The sequence below is a fragment of the Melospiza melodia genome, chromosome 5 (genome assembly GCF_035770615.1).
Source record: "Melospiza melodia melodia isolate bMelMel2 chromosome 5, bMelMel2.pri, whole genome shotgun sequence".
Classification (NCBI taxonomy): Eukaryota; Metazoa; Chordata; class Aves; order Passeriformes; family Passerellidae; genus Melospiza; species Melospiza melodia.
The window spans coordinates 15,533,255-15,552,454 of record NC_086198.1 but is presented as its reverse complement, the minus strand read 5'-3'; the positions used below and the strand labels follow the sequence as shown (position 1 = coordinate 15,552,454).

At 47.2% G+C, this 19,200-nt stretch overlaps 3 protein-coding genes and 1 non-coding gene across 8 annotated transcripts in view; 2 read left to right on the top strand and 2 right to left on the bottom strand.

The window, feature by feature from the left end:
- Positions 1-3,936: 3,936 nt before the first annotated feature.
- LOC134418982 (ribonuclease CL2-like) lies at positions 3,937-5,079 on the bottom strand. Its single transcript, XM_063157992.1, has 2 exons — positions 4,921-5,079; positions 3,937-4,534 (listed from the first exon to the last, which is right to left on the bottom strand). Exon 2 carries the CDS (start codon positions 4,526-4,528, stop codon positions 4,094-4,096), a length of 435 nt encoding a protein of 144 aa, XP_063014062.1. The 5' UTR covers positions 4,529-4,534; positions 4,921-5,079; the 3' UTR covers positions 3,937-4,093.
- A 1,613-nt stretch (positions 5,080-6,692) lies between these two features.
- On the top strand, positions 6,693-10,290 carry RPS3A (ribosomal protein S3A). Its single transcript, XM_063156385.1, has 6 exons — positions 6,693-6,831; positions 7,088-7,191; positions 8,344-8,531; positions 8,674-8,882; positions 9,444-9,553; positions 10,123-10,290. The coding sequence occupies exons 1-6, from the start codon at positions 6,770-6,772 to the stop codon at positions 10,242-10,244; spliced, it is 795 nt and encodes a 264-aa protein (XP_063012455.1). The 5' UTR covers positions 6,693-6,769; the 3' UTR covers positions 10,245-10,290.
- Positions 9,795-9,864, top strand: LOC134419167 (small nucleolar RNA SNORD73). The gene has a single exon (XR_010027993.1). It is a non-coding gene; the product is annotated as a small nucleolar RNA SNORD73 (small nucleolar RNA).
- Positions 10,291-12,164: 1,874 nt separating the features above from the next.
- SH3D19 (SH3 domain containing 19) overlaps positions 12,165-19,200 on the bottom strand; it is an 81,657-nt gene continuing 74,621 nt past the window's right edge. For all 5 annotated transcript variants that reach the window (XM_063156380.1, XM_063156383.1, XM_063156381.1 and 2 more), the window contains 5 exons: positions 17,740-17,927; positions 17,420-17,472; positions 16,752-16,938; positions 16,047-16,144; positions 12,165-14,778 (listed from right to left, as the gene is read on the bottom strand). In XM_063156380.1, coding sequence (XP_063012450.1) covers positions 14,662-14,778; positions 16,047-16,144; positions 16,752-16,938; positions 17,420-17,472; positions 17,740-17,927 — 643 coding nt within the window. In that variant the 3' untranslated portion in view covers positions 12,165-14,661. The remainder of the gene's footprint in view (positions 14,779-16,046; positions 16,145-16,751; positions 16,939-17,419; positions 17,473-17,739; positions 17,928-19,200) is intronic.

The following is a 19,200-nucleotide window of genomic DNA, read 5'->3' as shown; positions in this document are numbered from 1 at the left end:
AGGGGGAGATAATTTGTAAGGCAGGTGGCTTGCAAACCTTTAGCTGTGTACTCAGTGGGCTCAAGAGGTAGCTAAACATTCAACCAGCCCACAAAACATGAGAATGGATCCATTTTGCATGCTGAGTTTCAGTTTGGTGACAAACACTGTTACAGGTATTGGCACAGGGCCTGCATGGTGTGAGATGTTAACTTGATCAAAACTCTTTACTTTGAGTTTGAGTGCTTGAGTCTGGTGTTTGTCTTGGCACCTTGCAGCAGCATTCCCAGCAGACCAGAGCCCAAGAGGTCAACAACAGCATTTTTCTGCTATATTTTTTTTAGATTGGGTGGGTGGCCTCTTGGTCGCATATGAACAGAAATTCTTAGCTCCTGGTTTTCCTGGTACTTCCTTTTTGGTAGCTCATGCTTCTCCAGCCTAGGTTTTAGGTCTTAGTGTCAATGCTTGAACTGGAGAAGTGCATCAGAATTTCTGATGTGTAGCTGTTGTGGGAAAAGTGACACCTAAGCCTCAGCTGAGTGCCACAGCTGAGTGTGAAGACTTTGCTGTCTTATGCCCTCCTTGTCTTTGCCGTTCCCACCGTGCCATGAGCAGCAGCTCCCTTTTTCCTAGCAGGCATTCTTGTCCCCATGCCCAGGAACCTCTGCCAGAATGGTGGAGGGGATGGATCCTTGCCTGTGTGGCAGGGGACACAGATGACCCTGCACCCTGGGGGCCAAGTGTGTCACTCAGTCAGGGGGAAGGAGGATTGCAGGAAGTGTCTGACTGGGAGCTCAGCTGGAGGTGTGTATGCCATAGGGACAGTGCTGAGGAGCAGCCGCTGGAGGAGCAGCACAGACCCAGGATCTCAGAGGTACTGCTGGAGGGCGAAAGGGCTGATTTCTTGTCTTGTACTGCCCCCAGGCAGCCTGGCAGCCCCTTTCCCAGTGGTCCAAGCACACAAGAAAGGTGGATGTGCCTTACAGAAACTGTCTTGTATTTTGCTGTATTTGTGCAAGGATGTATTTTAAGAGGAAGCAATAGATATACTGGAAAGAAGCTTTTTCCATGTCAATTTTGGCATGCATGGCATGCAGCAACAGCCTGGGTTCACAGGACTCGTTCTGCCAAACCCATGGAGCTGATACATGACTTTGCTGAGTAAATACTTCTGAAGGTCTTTGCAGTGCCTGCTTAAGCAATTCTCTGCTATGGTTCTGAAAAAAAATGCCCTTGCTTTTCAAGGAGCAGGAACAAATTTCCACAGTAGCACTGGAAATATTGACACACTGCTCATGCCTCTCATCTTATATCATCAAAGGCTGGGTGGTGGAAGCTTGTGAGCCGTAATGAAGTGCGTGATTCAGGATTATTTGTTTCATTTCCCTGTGCAAAACAAGCAACAGCCAGTTTCTGGTGAAGGAATTAATTGTTTGACAATAGAGTGAGTGAGCAGAGCAGGCTGACCACTGTTAAAGCAAATTCTGGGCATGAAAGTCAAGCAGATATGACTCAGAGACAAGTTGTAGGCATATAGTGCTGTTCTTCAAACATTTTTGGTCACATTTTTCTTCAGAAAAAAAAAAAAGCACATAAATGGGAAGGGAGGCTGTTAAACAGGGCTGAGGAGGTCTGAACTGAGGTCCTCTCAGACTTTTCTGTGACCTTAGGAAAGTTTAACTCCCACCCACAAAGCAGAGATGATCAGTTTCTGTGTTACAAAGCAGAATGAACCACAAACCTCACAATTTCACGTTTGACTGTGTTGGGCAGGACGTGAAAGTACCTAAATGAGGAACAAATGAAGAAATATATGCACTGATTTATTAAAACATAATATTGCAAAGTTCCTTCCTTTATTTTCAGGCACCAGTCGCTCCCTGGCTTTTTGTTGCTTGCTGCTATTACAAATTTGGTGACCACTGCCTGTAAATGGCCCACTGCTGCTTGTGGCAAAAGCCACAACACCCTCTGGATTTCCTGATTCCTTTGTGGCTATTTTTTCCCTTTAGCCTTCACAAAGAACAGACACAAACATATGTTGAAGAAACACAGCTGCGTCTTAGGAGAAAACACAGCAGAGGAGTGAGCCAACAGTGCAGTAATGGGATGGGATGTGCTGAAGTGGTGGAGCTGCCCTGCCATCAAATGGAGGATGCCAGGAATCATCCAGACTTTCCAGCAGACTCAGGTAGCTGCAGCATGCTGGGCATCCCAGAAATGGCACTGCTGTTTTGGGACTGCAGCTGTGTCCCCAGGACGGGTGCCCCCTCTCCCATGCACTTCAGAGCCTGAAGTGCAAAGCTTGTGGGGTAAATCTCAGTGATGATATGTTTCTCTGTCACTGCCGGGATGATCTCACCTACCAGAGAACAAGTGGAGAGGTGGAATCCTCCTCCAAATCCTAAAGAACCAAGGGAGCAAGAAGCAGAGATCAAACCCTTGTACTTGCAGAGACCCCGAGTATTCCCTCCTGAGCCAGTCAGCTCCTCCCATGGCTAGGAGTGAGCAGGGTGGAGAAATTAGTCTGCTCTAACTTGCTGGTCCAGAAATGCCCCAAATACCTTTGAAATACCCCAATTCCTTCCCAGTGCACAAAGAGAAGGGCTCCCCTCACTGGGCCTTGGTGGAGCTCAGCAGTCCACGGATGGCCCTCAAAATGCCCTTCACCTGAATTTCAGGAAAGGAGCCCCGGAGTCACTTGATGCACATGAGCAAGAGGTATTTTGGGGTGAGAGGAAAAGGATTGGGAAGACCGCTTTCTGCACTCCTTTTCCTCCACAGCAACACTTTCTGGATGCATTTGGGCTGCCTTTTTGTAGCAGCACAGCCCCTGGATGTCAGCAGTGCCATGGGATTTCTCAGGGCTCCCACAGCAGCAAGACCAGAGCAAAGGGGTCCCCCAGCCTGCTGGGCTGCATCAGGCAGAGTGCTGCCAGCACGTGCAGGGAGGTGATCCTGCTCCTCTGCTCAGCACCACTGGGACACACCTGGAGTCCTGGATCCAGTGGTGGACTGAGTACATGAGAGCCATGGACATACTGGAGAGAGTCCAGCAAGGAATTGATGATGATGAAGGGACTGGAGCATGTCTGATCAGAGCAGGAGCAGAGAGAGCGGGGACTGTTCAGCCTGGAGAAGAGAAGGCTCAAACAGGGGGAGCTTTTAAGTACTGACAGGGAGAATGAAGGACAAGAGGTGATGAACCCCAGCTGAAATTGTGAAATCATATCAAGACTCAGGAACACAACTTCTGTATGTGTGCATACTGTGTGTATGTGCTGGTATGTGTGTCCTGTGTGTGCTAATGCTGTGCTCGGAGCAGGGCAGTGAGTGTTGAATGCTTTGTGTTGTGTGTAGCTGCATGCTGTGTGCCCAGTGCAGGGTTTGTGTGCATTGTGTGCATGTGTTGTGTGTTCAGGGTGTGTGGGATGGTGGCTCAGGGCTCTGTGTGGCCCCAGCCAGGGCTCAGTCCTGTGGGGGCCCCAAGAGGGAGCAGCCTCAGCCCCAGAGAGGTCACAGGTGGGGTCAGAGGCATGTGGGAGATGGGGCAGACATGGGGGAATTTGGGGGTACCCAGGGAGGTTGTAAGGCATGTGGGAGGTTGGGAAACCCTGTGAGAGTTATGGGCTATCCAAGAAAGCAATTTGACACTCAGAGGGTCAGGACATTGGGGAGAGGATTAGGTGCACATCCAGGAGATTGATGGGCCTTGGGCTGGGAGGGTGCTGGTGGTTGTGGGGCACCTGTGGGAGTTGTGGGACACCCAAGAAAGGGGAGAGGGCACAGGAGAGGGCAGAGACACCCCAGGGGGCTATGGGACACCCAGGAGGCTGGGAAAACCCAGGGATTTGTAAGGCACGTGGGGGCTAAATACAGGATTGGGGTCACCCAAGGGGTTCGGGGTGGGGGGGTAGGATTGCAGGGTCCCACCGCAAGCTGATGCTGGAGCCCAGGCCTGTGACACCTCCTTTATTGGCAGCACGAACAGAGCCCCTGACAGGAGGGAGGATCCATGAGGGCCCACGGGAGCGCCATGGCAGGCCTCACTGCGGGGCAGCACAAACAGAGCCCCTGATGGCACGGAGGGCCCATGAGACCACCACGGCAGGCCTCACTGCGGGGCCGTGTAGGTGCCGGCCAGGTGCACGGGCAGCCCGTCGCGGCAGGCCACGCGCACGTGCTGCTGGGCCTGCCGGGCGCGGTAGTTGCACGGCGGCCGCGTGTCCCCGCCGCGCAGGCGGCACATGGTCAGGCTCAGCGCGTTCGGCGTGCTCTGGAAGCCCGTCGCGGGGTCGGGCGCCTGCGAGCAGGCGGCCACCAGCTCGGCGGGAGGGGCGTGCACGAAGGTGTTGGAGGGCTTGCAGGGCCTGCCCGGGCCCGTCACCCGGCGCCGCGCCAGCATGGTCTCGCAGTAGCGGTGCGCCGCCAGCGTGGACGTCCGCGGGCTGTCCACGTGCTGCCGCAGGAACTTCTCGTAGCGCGTCTCGCCCTCCGCCCCTGCCAGTGCTGCCAGCACCAGCGTCATGCACAGCACCCAGCCCGCCATGGACACCTGCGGAACAGGGCGTTACGGCCATCTGCACCTCTGGGCCCCCGACTGGAAATCCCACCCTGGACTCTTGGTTATTCTACAGAGTCCCCCTCCCAGATCCCTGGGTCCCATATACAAATCCCCCCCCAATGCCTGGGAGCTCTCTGGACAGGTGGGCTATCTGTGGATTCACCTGGATGCATGGGTCCTCTAAAGTCACGCACCCCCCAGAAGCCTCAGTACCCCATGGAACACCCCCTAGCTGCTCCTCAGACCCCTGGCTCCCCTACAGATCCACCCCGTACCCCCACACCCGGATGCCATACACAGCCTCCCTTCCCCACTGGATGCTCGGGTTCCTCCCAGACCCCTCCCACAGACATTCTGGTCCCCGATGCACCCCGCACCTGTGTGCGCGCCTCAGTTTCCCTTATGGCCTCAGGGTCTCTGGGATCCCACTACTCTGCACCTCTTTTATACTGGCCCCAGCTGTGCCCAATGGGCAAGGATCCAGGAGGAGGGGCAGGGTAAAGAGCAAGGTCCAGTGGATGTCTGGGGAGAGCCAGGTGTCCAGGAGGCCCCGCTCACCCTCATGGCCCCCAAGGTCATTAGGCAGTCATTAACGAGCCACGTGACTGTCTGCGTGCATCCCCTTGGGTGGCCCCTGCCCACTCTGGCCTTGGCCACCTGTCCCATGAAAGGCAGGATACCTGGTTCCTTTTGGTGGCAGGGCAAGATCCGTGGTTTCCTGGTGGCGGGCAGGATGTCACCATCTGGGGGGACATCATCTCTGGGGCAACTGGCAGATGTTCCTACAACTCTTGAAAGATGTGGAACATCTATGGCTCTTCTGCAGTGCTAAGGGACCTACGTCTTTCTTTTCCCTGTGTCCCCTTGGAGGAAAATTCATACTCCTGGGAAGTGTCAGGATGCATTTTCCTCACTGCTACCTCCCATGTCCCAGCTGCTCCATTGATGCAGAGAGAAGCACAGAGCCAGGATCCAGCTTGAGCCCACCAAACACTCCTTTCCCTTGACCATCGTAATGCAGCCCCAAGGAAAGCGTGTCCCCTCCAGACACACTCTGCTTTCCACTGTCCTGGTGTGGTGCAAAAGGGATGGCGCCCACAGGAGGAGGAACAAGCCTGGATGCTTGGCAGCGAGCTGTCTCTAGCAGGCATGGTGCAGGTACCTATGCTGGATCCCATCCTACCCGGCACAGCCTCAGGCATGTCCTTGCCAGAGGCTGCTGTGAGGCTCATTGGTGAGCCACAGCCTGTGGTCACCCCTTGTCCAGGGAGGCCCCAGGTGCCTGGCACTATCATGGGCACGGCTTCTCCATGTGCCATCCCTGCCCATGCCCGAGGGCTGAGCGGAGCCTCCTCCTGCCCTGTGTGGGGCGGAGAGGAGCCCCTGGCCGAGGCATTTGGGGCAGCCCAGACCAAACTTCTGGCTGTCCCCTCGCGCCCCAAGGCCTGGGAAAGCTGCCGACATTAGGAGCAGTCTAGTTTAGAAAGGAGATATTATTTATTCTGCATGGGATGCAAACTGGAGGTTTGACAAACACACCATGGGGTTTTAAAAAGTAACATCTTTTATACAGTAAAATTTATGTGAGCCCTCCTGTCTAAAGCATATTCCTCGTCTATCGATGTATATTTATTTGTATGATGGTACTCTTATGTGATGCTTGAAATACATTGAGTTCATTAAGCAACTTCCATTGTAGAAAATACCAGATGACATCAGTTACGTTTACAAAAGGTGACGAGATTCAGCCTGGGGACAGATCATTCAGCTTGAAGACACCAGACTGGGCAGGAGGCGGCAGCTGCCTTTCACCGGGGTACAGTCGGTGCAGCGAACCCCGTCCCTGTGGCCCTGCCCGTCCGCACAGCGGCCCCACTTTCGGGGAGCAGGGACCGGGAGGGCCGGGCCGGGAGATCGGGAGTGCCGGGCCTGGGGATCGGCAGCGCCGGGCCGGGGCATCGGAAGTGCCGGGCCGGGCCGGGCCGGGCCAGGCGCTCCCAGGGCCGGGCGTTCCGCAGGGATCCAGGCGGGGGCGCTGACGGGCACGGGCTCCCCCCGCCCCCCCCGCGCCGCTGGTTCCGTCCCGCCGTGGTACGTCCCGCGCGGGCCGCCCCCGCCCCCGGCGCTGGAGGCGGCCCGGTTCTCGCAGGTCTCGCGCGAGCGCCGCTCTCGTATAATCTCGCGGGAGCGCGCACGCCCCGCCCTTTCCGCGGCGCGGGCCGGACCATGGCGGTCGGGAAGAACAAGCGCCTCACCAAGGGCGGCAAGAAGGGCGCCAAGAAGAAAGTGTAAGGGCGGCCGGGGCGAGGGCGGGCGGTGCCCGGGGGCGCCGGGCGGGGCGCCGCGGCGGCGGGATGGCGGGGATGCGGGGCGGATGGCGGCGGCGGCCCGGCCGGAGCAGGGCCGATGCTGTCATGGCGTCAGGCGGGCGGGCGTGGGCCCGGCGGGGCGGGAGCAGCGGCGGGCAGTCGGGGAGGAAGGTCTTACTGCAGCCCGGTGCGGCCCGAGAACGTCGGCTAAAAAATCTAATTCCTTTCATTTAAGGGTCGACCCTTTCTCCAAGAAGGACTGGTACGATGTCAAAGCACCGGCGATGTTCAATATCCGGAACATCGGGAAGACGCTTGTCACCAGGACTCAAGGAACTAGTGAGTATTTGGGGTTGGTGCAGTACAGCGGATTGTGTTGGCTCCATGTGCTGGCTCCAAGCGGTTAAAGAACTTCTTGGATAAAAGACTGATGAAAAATGGGTTTTGCTTGTACTGTTAGGAGCTTGGAAGCTAGAAAAGTTGGGTGATTTGAGTGGATTTTTTCTTTTTTGAGTTGACCGTGTTGCTTGAATAAATGAGCTTAGCTGCAGGAAGTTCGTACACTGGGCTCCCTTTTGTACAAGAATGCCAAACCATGGAAGGAAGGGTCTGAAGTTTCTTATGAGGTTCCTCTTGTGGTAACTTGGCAAGTTGGGAAAAGTTCAAGAAGTAAGCACTAGTTGTGATTGTCACCGGGGGAAATGTGGGACAGTGCCACAGGCGACCTTAGTCCTTATAGGATCGCAACGACCGGCACATCAAGACACTGAAATATCTGAAATGTAAAGGTTTTGGGTAAAGATTAGAGCCAGAATTGCTGGCTTATTGTGAGGACTGATGTATCACTGGGGGTAAATTCGGTTTTATATCCTCTGGCACACCTTAAGAAGAGGAGACCTCTGTTAGGAATGCAGAGGGGTCTGGATAGAGGTAACCCTGTTTTTGGAGGCTTAGCCATGCAGAATGGCTAAATAGCTTTGTGATAGATACTCTGCTGGCTGCAGTCAGAGTTAGGATGATGATTGTTACTTTGAGTTGTAACATGTGAAACAGTTAAAATGAGGGTCACTGCCAAACGAAGTGTGAACCAGCCAGTGTTGTTAAAATGGTTCCTCGTTGGAGGAGGAGCTGGGAAATTATTATGCCGGGCTGTTCATTGCTGCTTCACCCCTGCTGAGCACTTGTGGCTTTTTATGTTTGGTTTTCTCATTGCTGTTGATAATTTCCAAATGCTCTGTAGCCCCTTTATGCTTGAAACAAACCAAATTACTACACGTGGTGGGATCTGCTGTGTGCTGCTGTTCATATCCCACACCTGGCACTATTGCCTTGAAAAGATTCCTCCCAAAGGGAGAAATTGCCAGCCTTGCTGGCTCTGTGATCACATTAGAGAACATCAGAGAACAGGATTCCAGAGGGAATTCAGTGCCTGATTTGAAGGATGTGCTCCTAATGTTAATCTAAGGTGTTTTGTTCTGTTCCACCCCACAGAAATTGCCTCTGATGGGCTGAAGGGCCGCGTGTTTGAGGTGAGCCTGGCTGATCTGCAGAATGATGAGGTTGCCTTCCGCAAATTCAAACTGATCACTGAGGACGTTCAGGGCAAAAATTGTCTGACCAACTTCCATGGGATGGACCTCACACGGGACAAAATGTGCTCCATGGTGAAAAAATGGCAGGTGTGTGAGAAACAGCATCGCTGCGGTGCCTCAGGGAGGGAGGGAAGCGCTGTGCCTGGCAGAGCCGTGTTTGAAGTGTGGGCGTGTGGGGCTGGGCAGCCTGTGCTGCAGCGTGCCAAACGTTCAGTGCTTCCTCTTGCAGACAATGATTGAAGCCCACGTGGATGTCAAGACTACGGATGGGTACCTGCTGCGCCTCTTCTGCGTGGGCTTCACCAAGAAGCGCAATAACCAAATCCGCAAGACCTCCTACGCCCAGCACCAGCAGGTCCGGCAGATCCGCAAGAAAATGATGGAGATCATGACCCGGGAGGTGCAGACCAATGACCTGAAGGAAGTTGTCAATAAGCTGTAAGCTTTGGCACTGTTCTTTTTTCTCCCCTACAGTTTAAATCCTTGTTTGGGGGTTGGTTGTTGCTGAGTGCCTGGGGAGTGCTGGTGTGTTCCAGGCTGTTGGTCAGAGACCAGGCAAGGAGCCCCTCGTGTGGAAAAGCCTTTTGTGTAAATGGCTTCTGTCAGTCTCTGCGTCCTGTCTGACCTGAATCCACTGTCACGTTTGCATAAATGTAAAATCACTTTCCAGAAGATTTCTGATTCACATTTCTACAGACTAAAGCTGTAATTCTGATCTACTGGGGCTGTGAATGCTCTGAGCTCTTCTGATAGAAGAGTCTGTCAGTGTGCTGATTGCTTCCAGAAGTTTGCAGGTTTGCTCTCAAAATGAGCAGTTGCACTATGTCCCTTCTAATGTTGGAAGGGCGGTGTCTTAGACTCTAAATGTACTTGGAGAAAATCGTCAAAGTGATGATACAAACTTTTGTAGAATATTTTGTATTAAGGATTTTTTTAAGCCTGTGTTGCTGCTGCAGAAGCAGGCAGCTTTTAGCATTGTGTTGCTCTGTGATTGCTCAGGATCCCAGACAGCATTGGCAAGGACATCGAGAAGGCCTGTCAGTCCATTTACCCTCTGCACGACGTCTACGTGCGCAAGGTGAAGATGCTCAAGAAGCCCAAGTTTGAATGTAAGTGTGTTCCTGCAGACATCTGGGGGAGGGTGTGGAAAGGAGGCAGTTTAAATGTGTTTGCTTTTGGATAAAGATGGTACAACAGCCTCAGTGAGCTTTAGTAGTTGTAGAAGGGAAAGTGTGTCCTTGTTCTCATGTGTGGCTTCCAGGACTGAAAGCCAAGCAGTGAGCGTCCAGTTTGGAGCTTCTTGCAGTCTCACCTGGAATTGCTGCTGAATGTTAAAAGCTTTGCTTTGGGAATGAATGATGACAAAATGTTTCGGTCCCAGATGATGTGGAATGATTCCATTTCCCCAATTTCTGACATTCCCGTGTAATGCAGCAGTAGGTGCTTGACACCTTTTAGGAATAGGTGTCATTGGCAGTTTCATTGCACAGCTTTATTTCACTGCTTGATCTGACTGTCACTGCAGCAGCATCTCTGTGCATGAGCTGTCTGCAATGGACTTAGTCCTAGCGACAGAAAACATTCTGGTGGTTCCATTTGTGTGTGATGAGTAATGGAGTAATTTAAAACTGTTCAAACAGGTCCATCTCTCACTGTTTGTGTCACTGCTTCTTTTTAGTGGGCAAGCTGATGGAGCTGCATGGTGAAGGTGGTGGTGCTGGAAAGCCCTCTGGGGATGAGACTGGCACCAAGGTAGAGCGAGCTGATGGATATGAGCCGCCCGTGCAAGAGTCTGTGTGAAACTCAAAATTGGTGGAAAATAAAAGGTTTTACTATACAGAACTAACACTTGGTTGGTTGCCTCTATTGCTCCTGGACAATATTGGTACTGGATGTGTGGATGAGTTTTCAGTAAGGTAAACTTACAGCCTTGGTTTAAAAAACAATTAAAATAAAAGAAGTAATTGTGTACTTCTCCAGTTATGTTGTAGAGGTGAGTGGAAGAAGGTGGGATGTCCTTTCTGTGGATTCTCTGTGTTGGTTTTACCCAGTAATTTTAGTCCTCACCAAAAAAACCTTGTGTATGTGTGCAGAGGTTGTATTGGTAAGAGGTGCTTCACAGAGTACAGGGAAGGCAGGAATTGCACAGGGAGACCTGTGTCAGAATTTTTTGTCAGTATTATTGAGAAGTTTTATCCAGATGACTTGCTTCAGAATAATATGCATATGTTTAAATTCCTTGGTAATTGAATACAACCTCTCATGGGATAGGTGTGGTCTCTGGTGGTCAGGTGGTGTTTGAAGGTGTTAAGGTTGTAACTGTGATGATGGAAGCAGTGTTAGTTAATTGAGCATTACAGAAATCCAGAATGTGTTCGAGCAGTGGAGTTGGGTGTTGGATTTTAACCTGTCAGAACTGAGGGATGACTGTATTGGAAGACCCGTGGAACTTCAGGGGAAAAGATTCTGTAAAGAGGCAATGGTGTGTTTTGAAAACAAAGCACTTAAATGTTTTGCTGAGTAATTTGTTTTTTCTGTTATCTAACAGCATTTTTGATTCTTGCTCAACTTACTTTGGCTTATAAGTGAAGGAGTGTTTTTTTCTGGCTAAAATTAGTTTTGTGTGCTATGGATGTGTTTGTTCAGGCCAACAAACCTAAAGTTAGTCCTGTTAAATTGTTGGTAAGTTAGTGATTTAAAACCTGAGAGCAAAACCTGGAATTCACTGAGATTAGTGGCTCTTGCAACTGGTTGTCACAGAGCTTAGGACAAGAAATAAAGGAAAATAGTGAAAATGTTACTGTTCCAACAAAGCTATTGGAATAAAGGAGAGGGGGTTCTGCTACCCATGAAGGCTGTACTATTCCCTGCCAGGGATTTTCACATTTTCCTAGGCAAAATGAGAAGAATGCTTTTGAACTTACTTCAGAACGCTGCAGGTGATGTGACTTTGTCTTGTGATTCCAAGTTAGAGTTTTAATATGTTCTGGTTTTTCTACTTTGTGTACTGGAAGGAAGAGCAGTGAGTGCTCAACACTCAGAACCTTGGAACAGGGGGAAGGAATCATGTTGCTTTTCTGTTTCCATCTGTACTGCTGAGGCAGGTGTCACCTGCCTCCAGGAATCCCAGACAGCCACATTTTTGAAACCATAGGTTTTATTTGTTACTTGCATATCTAAGGACTGTTGCCAAAAGGTTAGTTAAAGAGGATTGGGGGAAAGAACAGGAACTTGGGCTTTTTCAGGCTTTTAAATGTATTGTTAGGAACAGTGCATTGCCATGCAGGCATTCTGGGTAAGTGTAGGCTCTGTAATGTGATTTCAGGTGGGGCAAAAGCAGGAAGGAAGATACTGTGAGTCATCCTCTGTAATCTCTCATCAAACACCAGCTGAAAAATCACAGAGTATGAAAGCAGCATTCAGCAAAGCACACCTAAATTATGTGCAGGATCAGCCTGTGTCATCTTCACAATGTTCTCACAGTGAGAAACACAGTGTGTGTGATGCCCTATGGTAGCAGGTAGAAAAATGTGATAGGTTCTGCAGGTGGTGAGTGTGAGGCATACCCAAGTGCAAAGGATAACCTGTTAAAATCATCCACAATCTGAAGGGTTTGGACTGCTTGTCTGGGGGTGGGTGTCACTTTGAAGAATGAGATCTTTCAAACTGTCAAGTGGAAAGCTCTGCCTTCCACAGCATAATACAATTAAAATGCCATCATGACTTAATTATAAAAATTTTATTGGTTAAATACATTCTTAATTTACAGAGGTACCATAACAAACTTACTGGACTTAACAAAGGTTTATTTAGGACACTGTTCATTGTACACAGAACAAAGATATCTTCCTGAAGATATTTCTAGAGAATGGGTCAAACAAAATATTTTGGTAAGTGAGGCTTTTATTCTAATGCATGGAGATCTAGCAGGATTTCAAGGTTACCGCTGGGATTTGCTACTACATTGCAGTTAATATTTGCACTCCACCTCAGTCTCGGCTTTTCTGTACACCTTTGGAATCTTCTGTTGTGGTCTGTATGCAGTCTTACAGTGGTGTTGGGCATTGTCTTAGCAGAATCCTGCCCTGTACAAGCCGAGCATCTCCCTTGCTGCAGCGTCACACGGACGCCTTTCAGCTGCCTGCAGCCACGCGAGCAGCCCTTAGATGGCACTCGGTGCTCTGAGTAAAGGCCTTGCTGCTACTCCTGCCCTGCCCCACGGGGAGGAGGAGATCACGTACAGCAGAGTGGTCTTGGCAGTGAACAGGCACCAACTTTGAACATTCAGTGAAGTTACAAAAACAACTGGTTAAGACACAGTTATAAAAATGGGAAAGAGGAAATTGAAAAAAATATAAAAAAATCAATTCTACTTTTGAGACTTGTATCAAAACCTTAGAAAACTGCCAAACAAACAGTAAGTAAACATCATACACTTCAGCCTCATCTGCCACCACACTGGTGTGGTGTGTCTTTGAAGGACCTGGCAATTCCTTGGATTTCTTTAGGACACGACTGGTTTTTTGGAATAAACAAGAATCTTTAGAATCTCCTAACAGGAAAACTTGGGAGAGTGAGAAGGATTGTCCTTGGCTGTGGACTGCCACATGATTATTCCACAGGAGTTCTGGACAGGCTTGGTGGGGATGCTGAGTAACAGCTGTAGCCATTGTTGCATTTCCAGCCTTCTAGAACAGCACATAACAGTATTTTGCTTATGTTAATCCCTACTGGAAGTAGAAGTCCAGCTCCTCAGCTCATTCAAACTTTGTGTGATTATCATCCCCCAGTTGTGTGAGGGGGTACTGGTGTAGTTTAAACACAGAGCAGAACACAAAGGGGGGCTGAGTCTGTCTGTGCAAGTTCTGTGGCCTGGCAGTGACTGCTGGGTGAATGGTGCTGAGGCACTCAGACTCGCTCCCGGTGAGCTCCAGTCTGCCATGGGACTGGATGCCCATTCCTTGCTGTTACAAAAAGGGACTGACTACCAGAAGTTCCTATAATGTGAAACTACCTCAGTCACATCCCTCTTAGCTGGTCAGTCCAGCTACTCTGCTGCTCTGTACCAAGTGCCTTGGTGAGAGCTGCTTGGAGTAACCTCTTGCCAGGCATGTTTTCCTTAAGGCCTCCACGGGCAGTTTATAAGGATGCTCAGTGTATTTGGTATGTGGCAACAAACTGGAAACTAATCCCACGTCTGCTGAAAACTAAACCCAAGGCTCTATAATATCCTTCATGTTAAGGATAGGAATAGTGTTACTGAAGTATGTTCCAGTGCTTCAGTGACAAATAAAATGCAGACTGGGTGAACACTGGCTTTCCACTTCCATGAGGGGAGTGGAGGGGCAAATAGTTGGAATAGTGCAGCTACTCCATGGCTGGGATCTGAGAAAGCTCCATAGATACTGTCTGTCACTAACTTCAGCTGGAAAGAAGGGTATGATGGTGCTCTAAGAACAGTGGGCAGTAGGAGAAAACTAAACCTGTACTTTCAAAGTATTTTGGGGAAAGTGAGGAAGGTCTAAGATGATTCATACTGATTTAAACAGAATTCATTAAGAGGCAAAATACTTAAAAATTTTCTTTTTGTGATCTTGCTGTATGAGCAGCCTGGGCTAAGAATAGAAGGATACTATACAAGGATTTATTTCTCCATTTCCCCTCTTACCAGTATTAGATTCAATACCTTTCTACTATGAAATACCAGTTATTTTTCTTATCCTCTAAGTCATAAAACAAGTGGATTCTACTGCTAATGTGGAACTCAAGCAGTAATGAAACCTGAATATCAAACTTCATCTACATACTGAGTGCTGTAATTATATATTAAAACAATTTTAAAAGTTTGGATCTTAAGAAGTTCAAAGAAGGCCAAAGCAGCTTATGTTATGCAGACTTTGTGCATGATAAATATAATACCAGAGAGTAAACATACTAGAATGCTATATAAGTTAAAATGGTGTTGCACCACAGTATTTCCCTAGTTGGAAATGGCTAAAAAGCCTGCTTGTTTTGCTCTCTGAGCATTCATGAAACATGATAACATACACTGTCACAAAAGACTTAAATTTTCTTATCTGACTTCAAGATACTACTATGACTGTCTAGAAAAAGTAGTGCAAAACATTGATAATCAACACTTGTTGATGTCTTTGCTGTGCCTTTAGGGTAGAAAACATTCTCTCCCACACGCAGGGAGTAGTAGAAAGGCAACACTTCATGGTGTTTTTAAAATCTGAACAAAGTTCCTGGGAAATATCCCAGACTTTCCTAGTATCTCTCCACTCATCCAGTCCTCGTCTACAGATTCCAGCTCTGTTATCATGTCACCTGCCTGCAAGAGAAGGAGCAGTGTGAGTCAGTACAGCTTTCTGTGCAGCCTTACTGAGCAATGCTAATGCATGCAGAGCTGATCCTCTTTAGAAACAATTTATATCAATCAAAGAGAAGAGGGGTAAGATGTGGCCAGTCTCTTCTGTTGGTTACATCTGCGGAAGCTTTTCCTAGGCTAAATACTTGTCTATGCTGAGAAATCACCACCTTCAGGGGGACAGAAGAGCACTGCTGGATAACTTCTCATGTTGCTTTGCCTCTCCAGGTATGTTAAGAGCTGGCTCATGGGGCCCCTGCTTTAGTGCTTATTTGTGTGTGTTTCTGGGATTTGGTTTCTTAAAAAACTGGAAAGATTCTTCTTTCATTTAATCCCAGTATTTTCTAGTACTTGGAAACTTTCCCAAAAAAAAAAAAGGAAAAGCAATCTAAAAGCTCAGTATGGCCATTTAAATCACAGATCCTGTGTTTGGTACTGGCTCTTGTTCTCACTGTCCCATGCCACACCCTTCATCTGAAGTACTGGCCTTTCTTTTGGTACCTCTATTCCTCTTTTCTGCTTTAAAGGATCATCTATCCTTTCAGCATTGCAAGCTGCTAATGGTGAAACTAGTTTGCTGGTTTTAGAAGAGAAAATACTGTGTTGCAGCTCCTGTGAAAGTCTACTGCTTCTCAGATACTTGCTTTTGAGAACATGGTTATCTAAATCATGACTTTGCATACCAAGGGCACTCTGTCTCTTGTTCATGCTTAATATGATCTGGGCATCCAGCATGTATTTAATTTTTCCCCTTGTTCCCATGGCAACTCTGAATTGTGTTGCCAGTTCAAGATGCTGCTGTACTAGGTTTCCCTCAGAGGCCTGGCTGCTGTAATATTGGCACTCTCACCATTGCCTCCTACTCAGAGTTTTCTTCCTAGATCAAAGAGAGGCTCCCTTGACCATATCAACCAATCAGGAACTGAATGTACTGCAAAATAAGGTTTGTTTATCTTGTCATGTTAACTAGATCAGAGAAGTCAAGAATTCTGCAACTCCTGAGCTCCTTCCAGTGTTTTAATGAAGATTTTTGCTGATAGGTAACAGGAGTGATAAGGGAAAAATGTTTTTTAGAGAGACCACTTATCAAATGTGTTAATATCTATGCATATTAATATCTATGTGCTTCATCCTTCTTGTTTAAAGCCTACATTCAAAGGGGATGAACCTTATTTTTAGCACTCCTTAGGAGCATGAGACCTCTTGAAAATTGGTCTAAGAGAGGTACTTACTTTAAAGGAAAGCTCATCTTCATTTTCTCCATGAAAATCATAAAGAGCTTTGGCTTTTCCTTTCTTCCCTCCTCCAGGCTGTGACAGCTCTATCCTGGCTACAGAACATGGACAAGAGAAGTTAACTTGCATGGGAGTGAAATAAATCTCTGTTTCTGGAGAAGTTTCCTGTCATTCTGTTGTTCGCTCCCCACTATTGTGCTACAGGTTGTCCAAATGTTATTGCTACTGCTGTACAGAATTCCCTGTCCTACTGGAATAAAAACTCTACTGCCACCAGTCCATTTTATAGTATTACACAGGCTCACAGTTCTGCTTCTAAGCAGACTAAATTTAAAACTCACTTAACTTGAACTTCCCAATGGTGATACATAATAAATGCTGACTTTGCCTCTTTCTGCTCTAAAATGAAGCAGCATCAATACTCCTGAGTTACTCCTTAAAAGTGGCTCAGTGTCCCTGTTTTGCCTGTGCCCAAACCACACTGGAAAACATCCCAGAGTCTGTGTAACCTCACAGATTACTTACTGACTAGAACATTATATTGCCATTGTTAGAGTGGTTGGTTCAAAACTTAAGTTTAACTTTAGAATACTGAAGACTCTGGTGGTGTGTGACTTGCTGATGCCATTGTGTTCTCCCACAGCTGTCATGACGGGCACAAGCCAGTGAATAATGAATTGCCATCTAGTAGGAGCACTGTACCTGTGCAGGTCTGAACAAAAACTGCTGGGAAAATCCCTTCCTTTCCATTCAGTCTTCCTCTATACCACTCCAAATCGACTTGTTCCAGTATTTGGATGCAGTCTCCCTTTCTGAAGGATAGATCATCTTTGGTTTCTGCTGTAAAATCATGAAGCGCTTCACACCACTCCAGTGAGTGTCTGTTGCTCTGTTCAAGTTAACAGAAGAGCTGCATTAATTTTAGAAGTGTGAATGGAGCCCAAAAGCTGATGGATGCTGCTGAAAGCAGCTGTACAGCACATGGCTGCCCTGACACCCTCCCAATACAAAAGTGCTGCTGCAGATGTAGACCAGAATGGCATTTGAGCAATTAACACCACAGAATTTCATCTAGGCTCAGCCACATTCCTTTTTATCTCTGGTGGCAGGGGAAAGGATTAATAAATTCAAAATTAGATCACTGCATCTTAAAATAGAGCTAACAAGAATTTCCTTCAGCACAAAGGATAAAAATTTACCAATGTTAATTTGTCAGAAGCTCTGAATTCAGTCAGCTCAGGCCTTGAGTCAGAACAATGCAGCATTGTGTGTTGTGGGAGTGGTGTCACATTCTGCAGTTACTCCCACATTATAATAGAGTCTGTAAATCTATACATAAATTCTGGCCCTCACCTATACAGTTTTATTACCTGAGGAAGGGAAGACAAAACCTCCACCTTATTCTTCAGTGCTGTTTCTGTACCTATGTAAGTAAAGCACAACTTAAGAACAGGAGCGATGTCTATTCAGAATGTTACTAATGACAGAGATTTTAGATATTTGAAGTAATTATTAAGAATAGCTTCTTAAGAAGTCCTACTGTTAATTTTGACGGATTTTTTATCAGTCTTCCCTCTCTTTTTACCTCTTTTCTGCAACCACTGTCCTTTTGGAATTTTCTCCTATATGCTGCCTATTTGCATTAAGTACAAGAACATGCTCTTGAAGACTTTTGCAAACATATTCATACCTGTTCCAGGCAGGTCTTCAATTACTTCCACAAAGTTCAAGGGGAAAATTCCAGACATGCCTCTGAGCTCTCCTTTGGCCCACTCTTCATTTACATATTCTTTCAGGATAATAGTTTCACCTTCTGAAAAACTGAGCTCATCTTTCTGATCTCCAATGTATTCAAATCGTGCTACACACCTTGGACCTCTGCACAAACAAAAGAGAAAATTATTTTGCTTCTTTATTATTACTTTCTACTTAATAATAAGACAGCATTGTGTGCAATATATGGATTGATATTTTAATTAAAATGATTAAATATGCACTGAAGATAGGACAGGTGGAAAATTGGGGGCCTGCCCTGGTTCTAATCTCTGCTTTCTGAGGAGAATGAGTACAGAGTCTGGAGAAGCCAGATGCAATTTCTGCATCCCAATTGCTGGATGTTACAGTATTTTGCAAAAGACCCTATTTCCCTTCCAAGCAACAATAAACCCCTTGTTTCTCAGTCACCTTCTCCAATTTCGTATCTTTGCCTATGTCCAAGCAAGTGTCCTGATACACTTTTGTTAAGAGTTTGATTATTTTTTGAGCTAGCATCCCATTTAGATGCACTCAAACATGGGTGGGGTGAGTGCTGTGTATTTGTCCCAAATACATGGAGGTTTCATATGAAGAAGCTAGGTTTTATCTACTTTAAAATACTTTATTCTGTAAAATCCATCCCTTTAATCTTATAGGGAAAAAAGCTTATCTATCAAAGAAAGAAACTTCAATGCATCTGATAAGTTTTATATATTTTGGTACAGCACTGAAAAAAATCCTAATTATTTTTCCCCTTGACTTAAATTGATTTCATTATTTAAGACCTAATAAATGAAATTTAAGATATTAACCTAAGAAAATTTTTGATCAATCAGAAATGCCATGCTGGAAAAAAGCAGTAAGAGGCTTTAATTCTTTCTATATATTCATAGCACACAGAAAAGGTAAGCAGCCCCTTGTCCCCCACCAAGTATCTTTGCAAAGGTGTTTCTTTCAGGACAGAGCTAGAACTTTCTGTTTCTTTCTTAGCTGCAGAAGCAACTTTTTAAAATAAAGTTTTTTTTTCTGACAAACCAAGCTTCATCTAAAGAACAACTGAATGATCCCACTGACACTGGTTGCTCCTGCCTCTGCATGAATTTGCTTTAATTCCCGGAATGAATGATTACAAAATCCAATAAACATCACTGAGAAATTATGAACATGAAAAATCATTTCTTGCCCACAAATACTGCAAATTGTTTGAAAATCAGAAATGAAAGTGCTGGCAATTCATTTGATAATTTGGGGGGAACTTTGGATTTACCCATACATCAGCATACCTTAAGTACAGATAGATTTCTCTGCCTAAAGTACCTCTATATTCTGTTCCTTTTGTACCTTGTTCTTTCCCATGAGTAGGAGCCCTACCATGTTCCATTTTGTGAGGACAATG

What these genes read in the sequence shown, in the direction of transcription:
- RPS3A (XM_063156385.1), top strand. Translation starts at nt 6,770, where the DNA reads ATGGCGGTCGGGAAGAACAAGCGCCTCACCAAGGGCGGCAAGAAGGGC. An exon ending in CACCAGGACTCAAGGAACTA is followed by an intron (nt 7,192 to 8,343) that starts GTGAGTATTTGG and finishes TCCACCCCACAG; the next exon opens with AAATTGCCTCTGATGGGCTG. An exon ending in AAGGAAGTTGTCAATAAGCT is followed by an intron (nt 8,883 to 9,443) that starts GTAAGCTTTGGC and finishes GTGATTGCTCAG; the next exon opens with GATCCCAGACAGCATTGGCA.
- LOC134418982 (XM_063157992.1), bottom strand. Translation starts at nt 4,528, where the DNA reads ATGGCGGGCTGGGTGCTGTGCATGACGCTGGTGCTGGCAGCACTGGCA.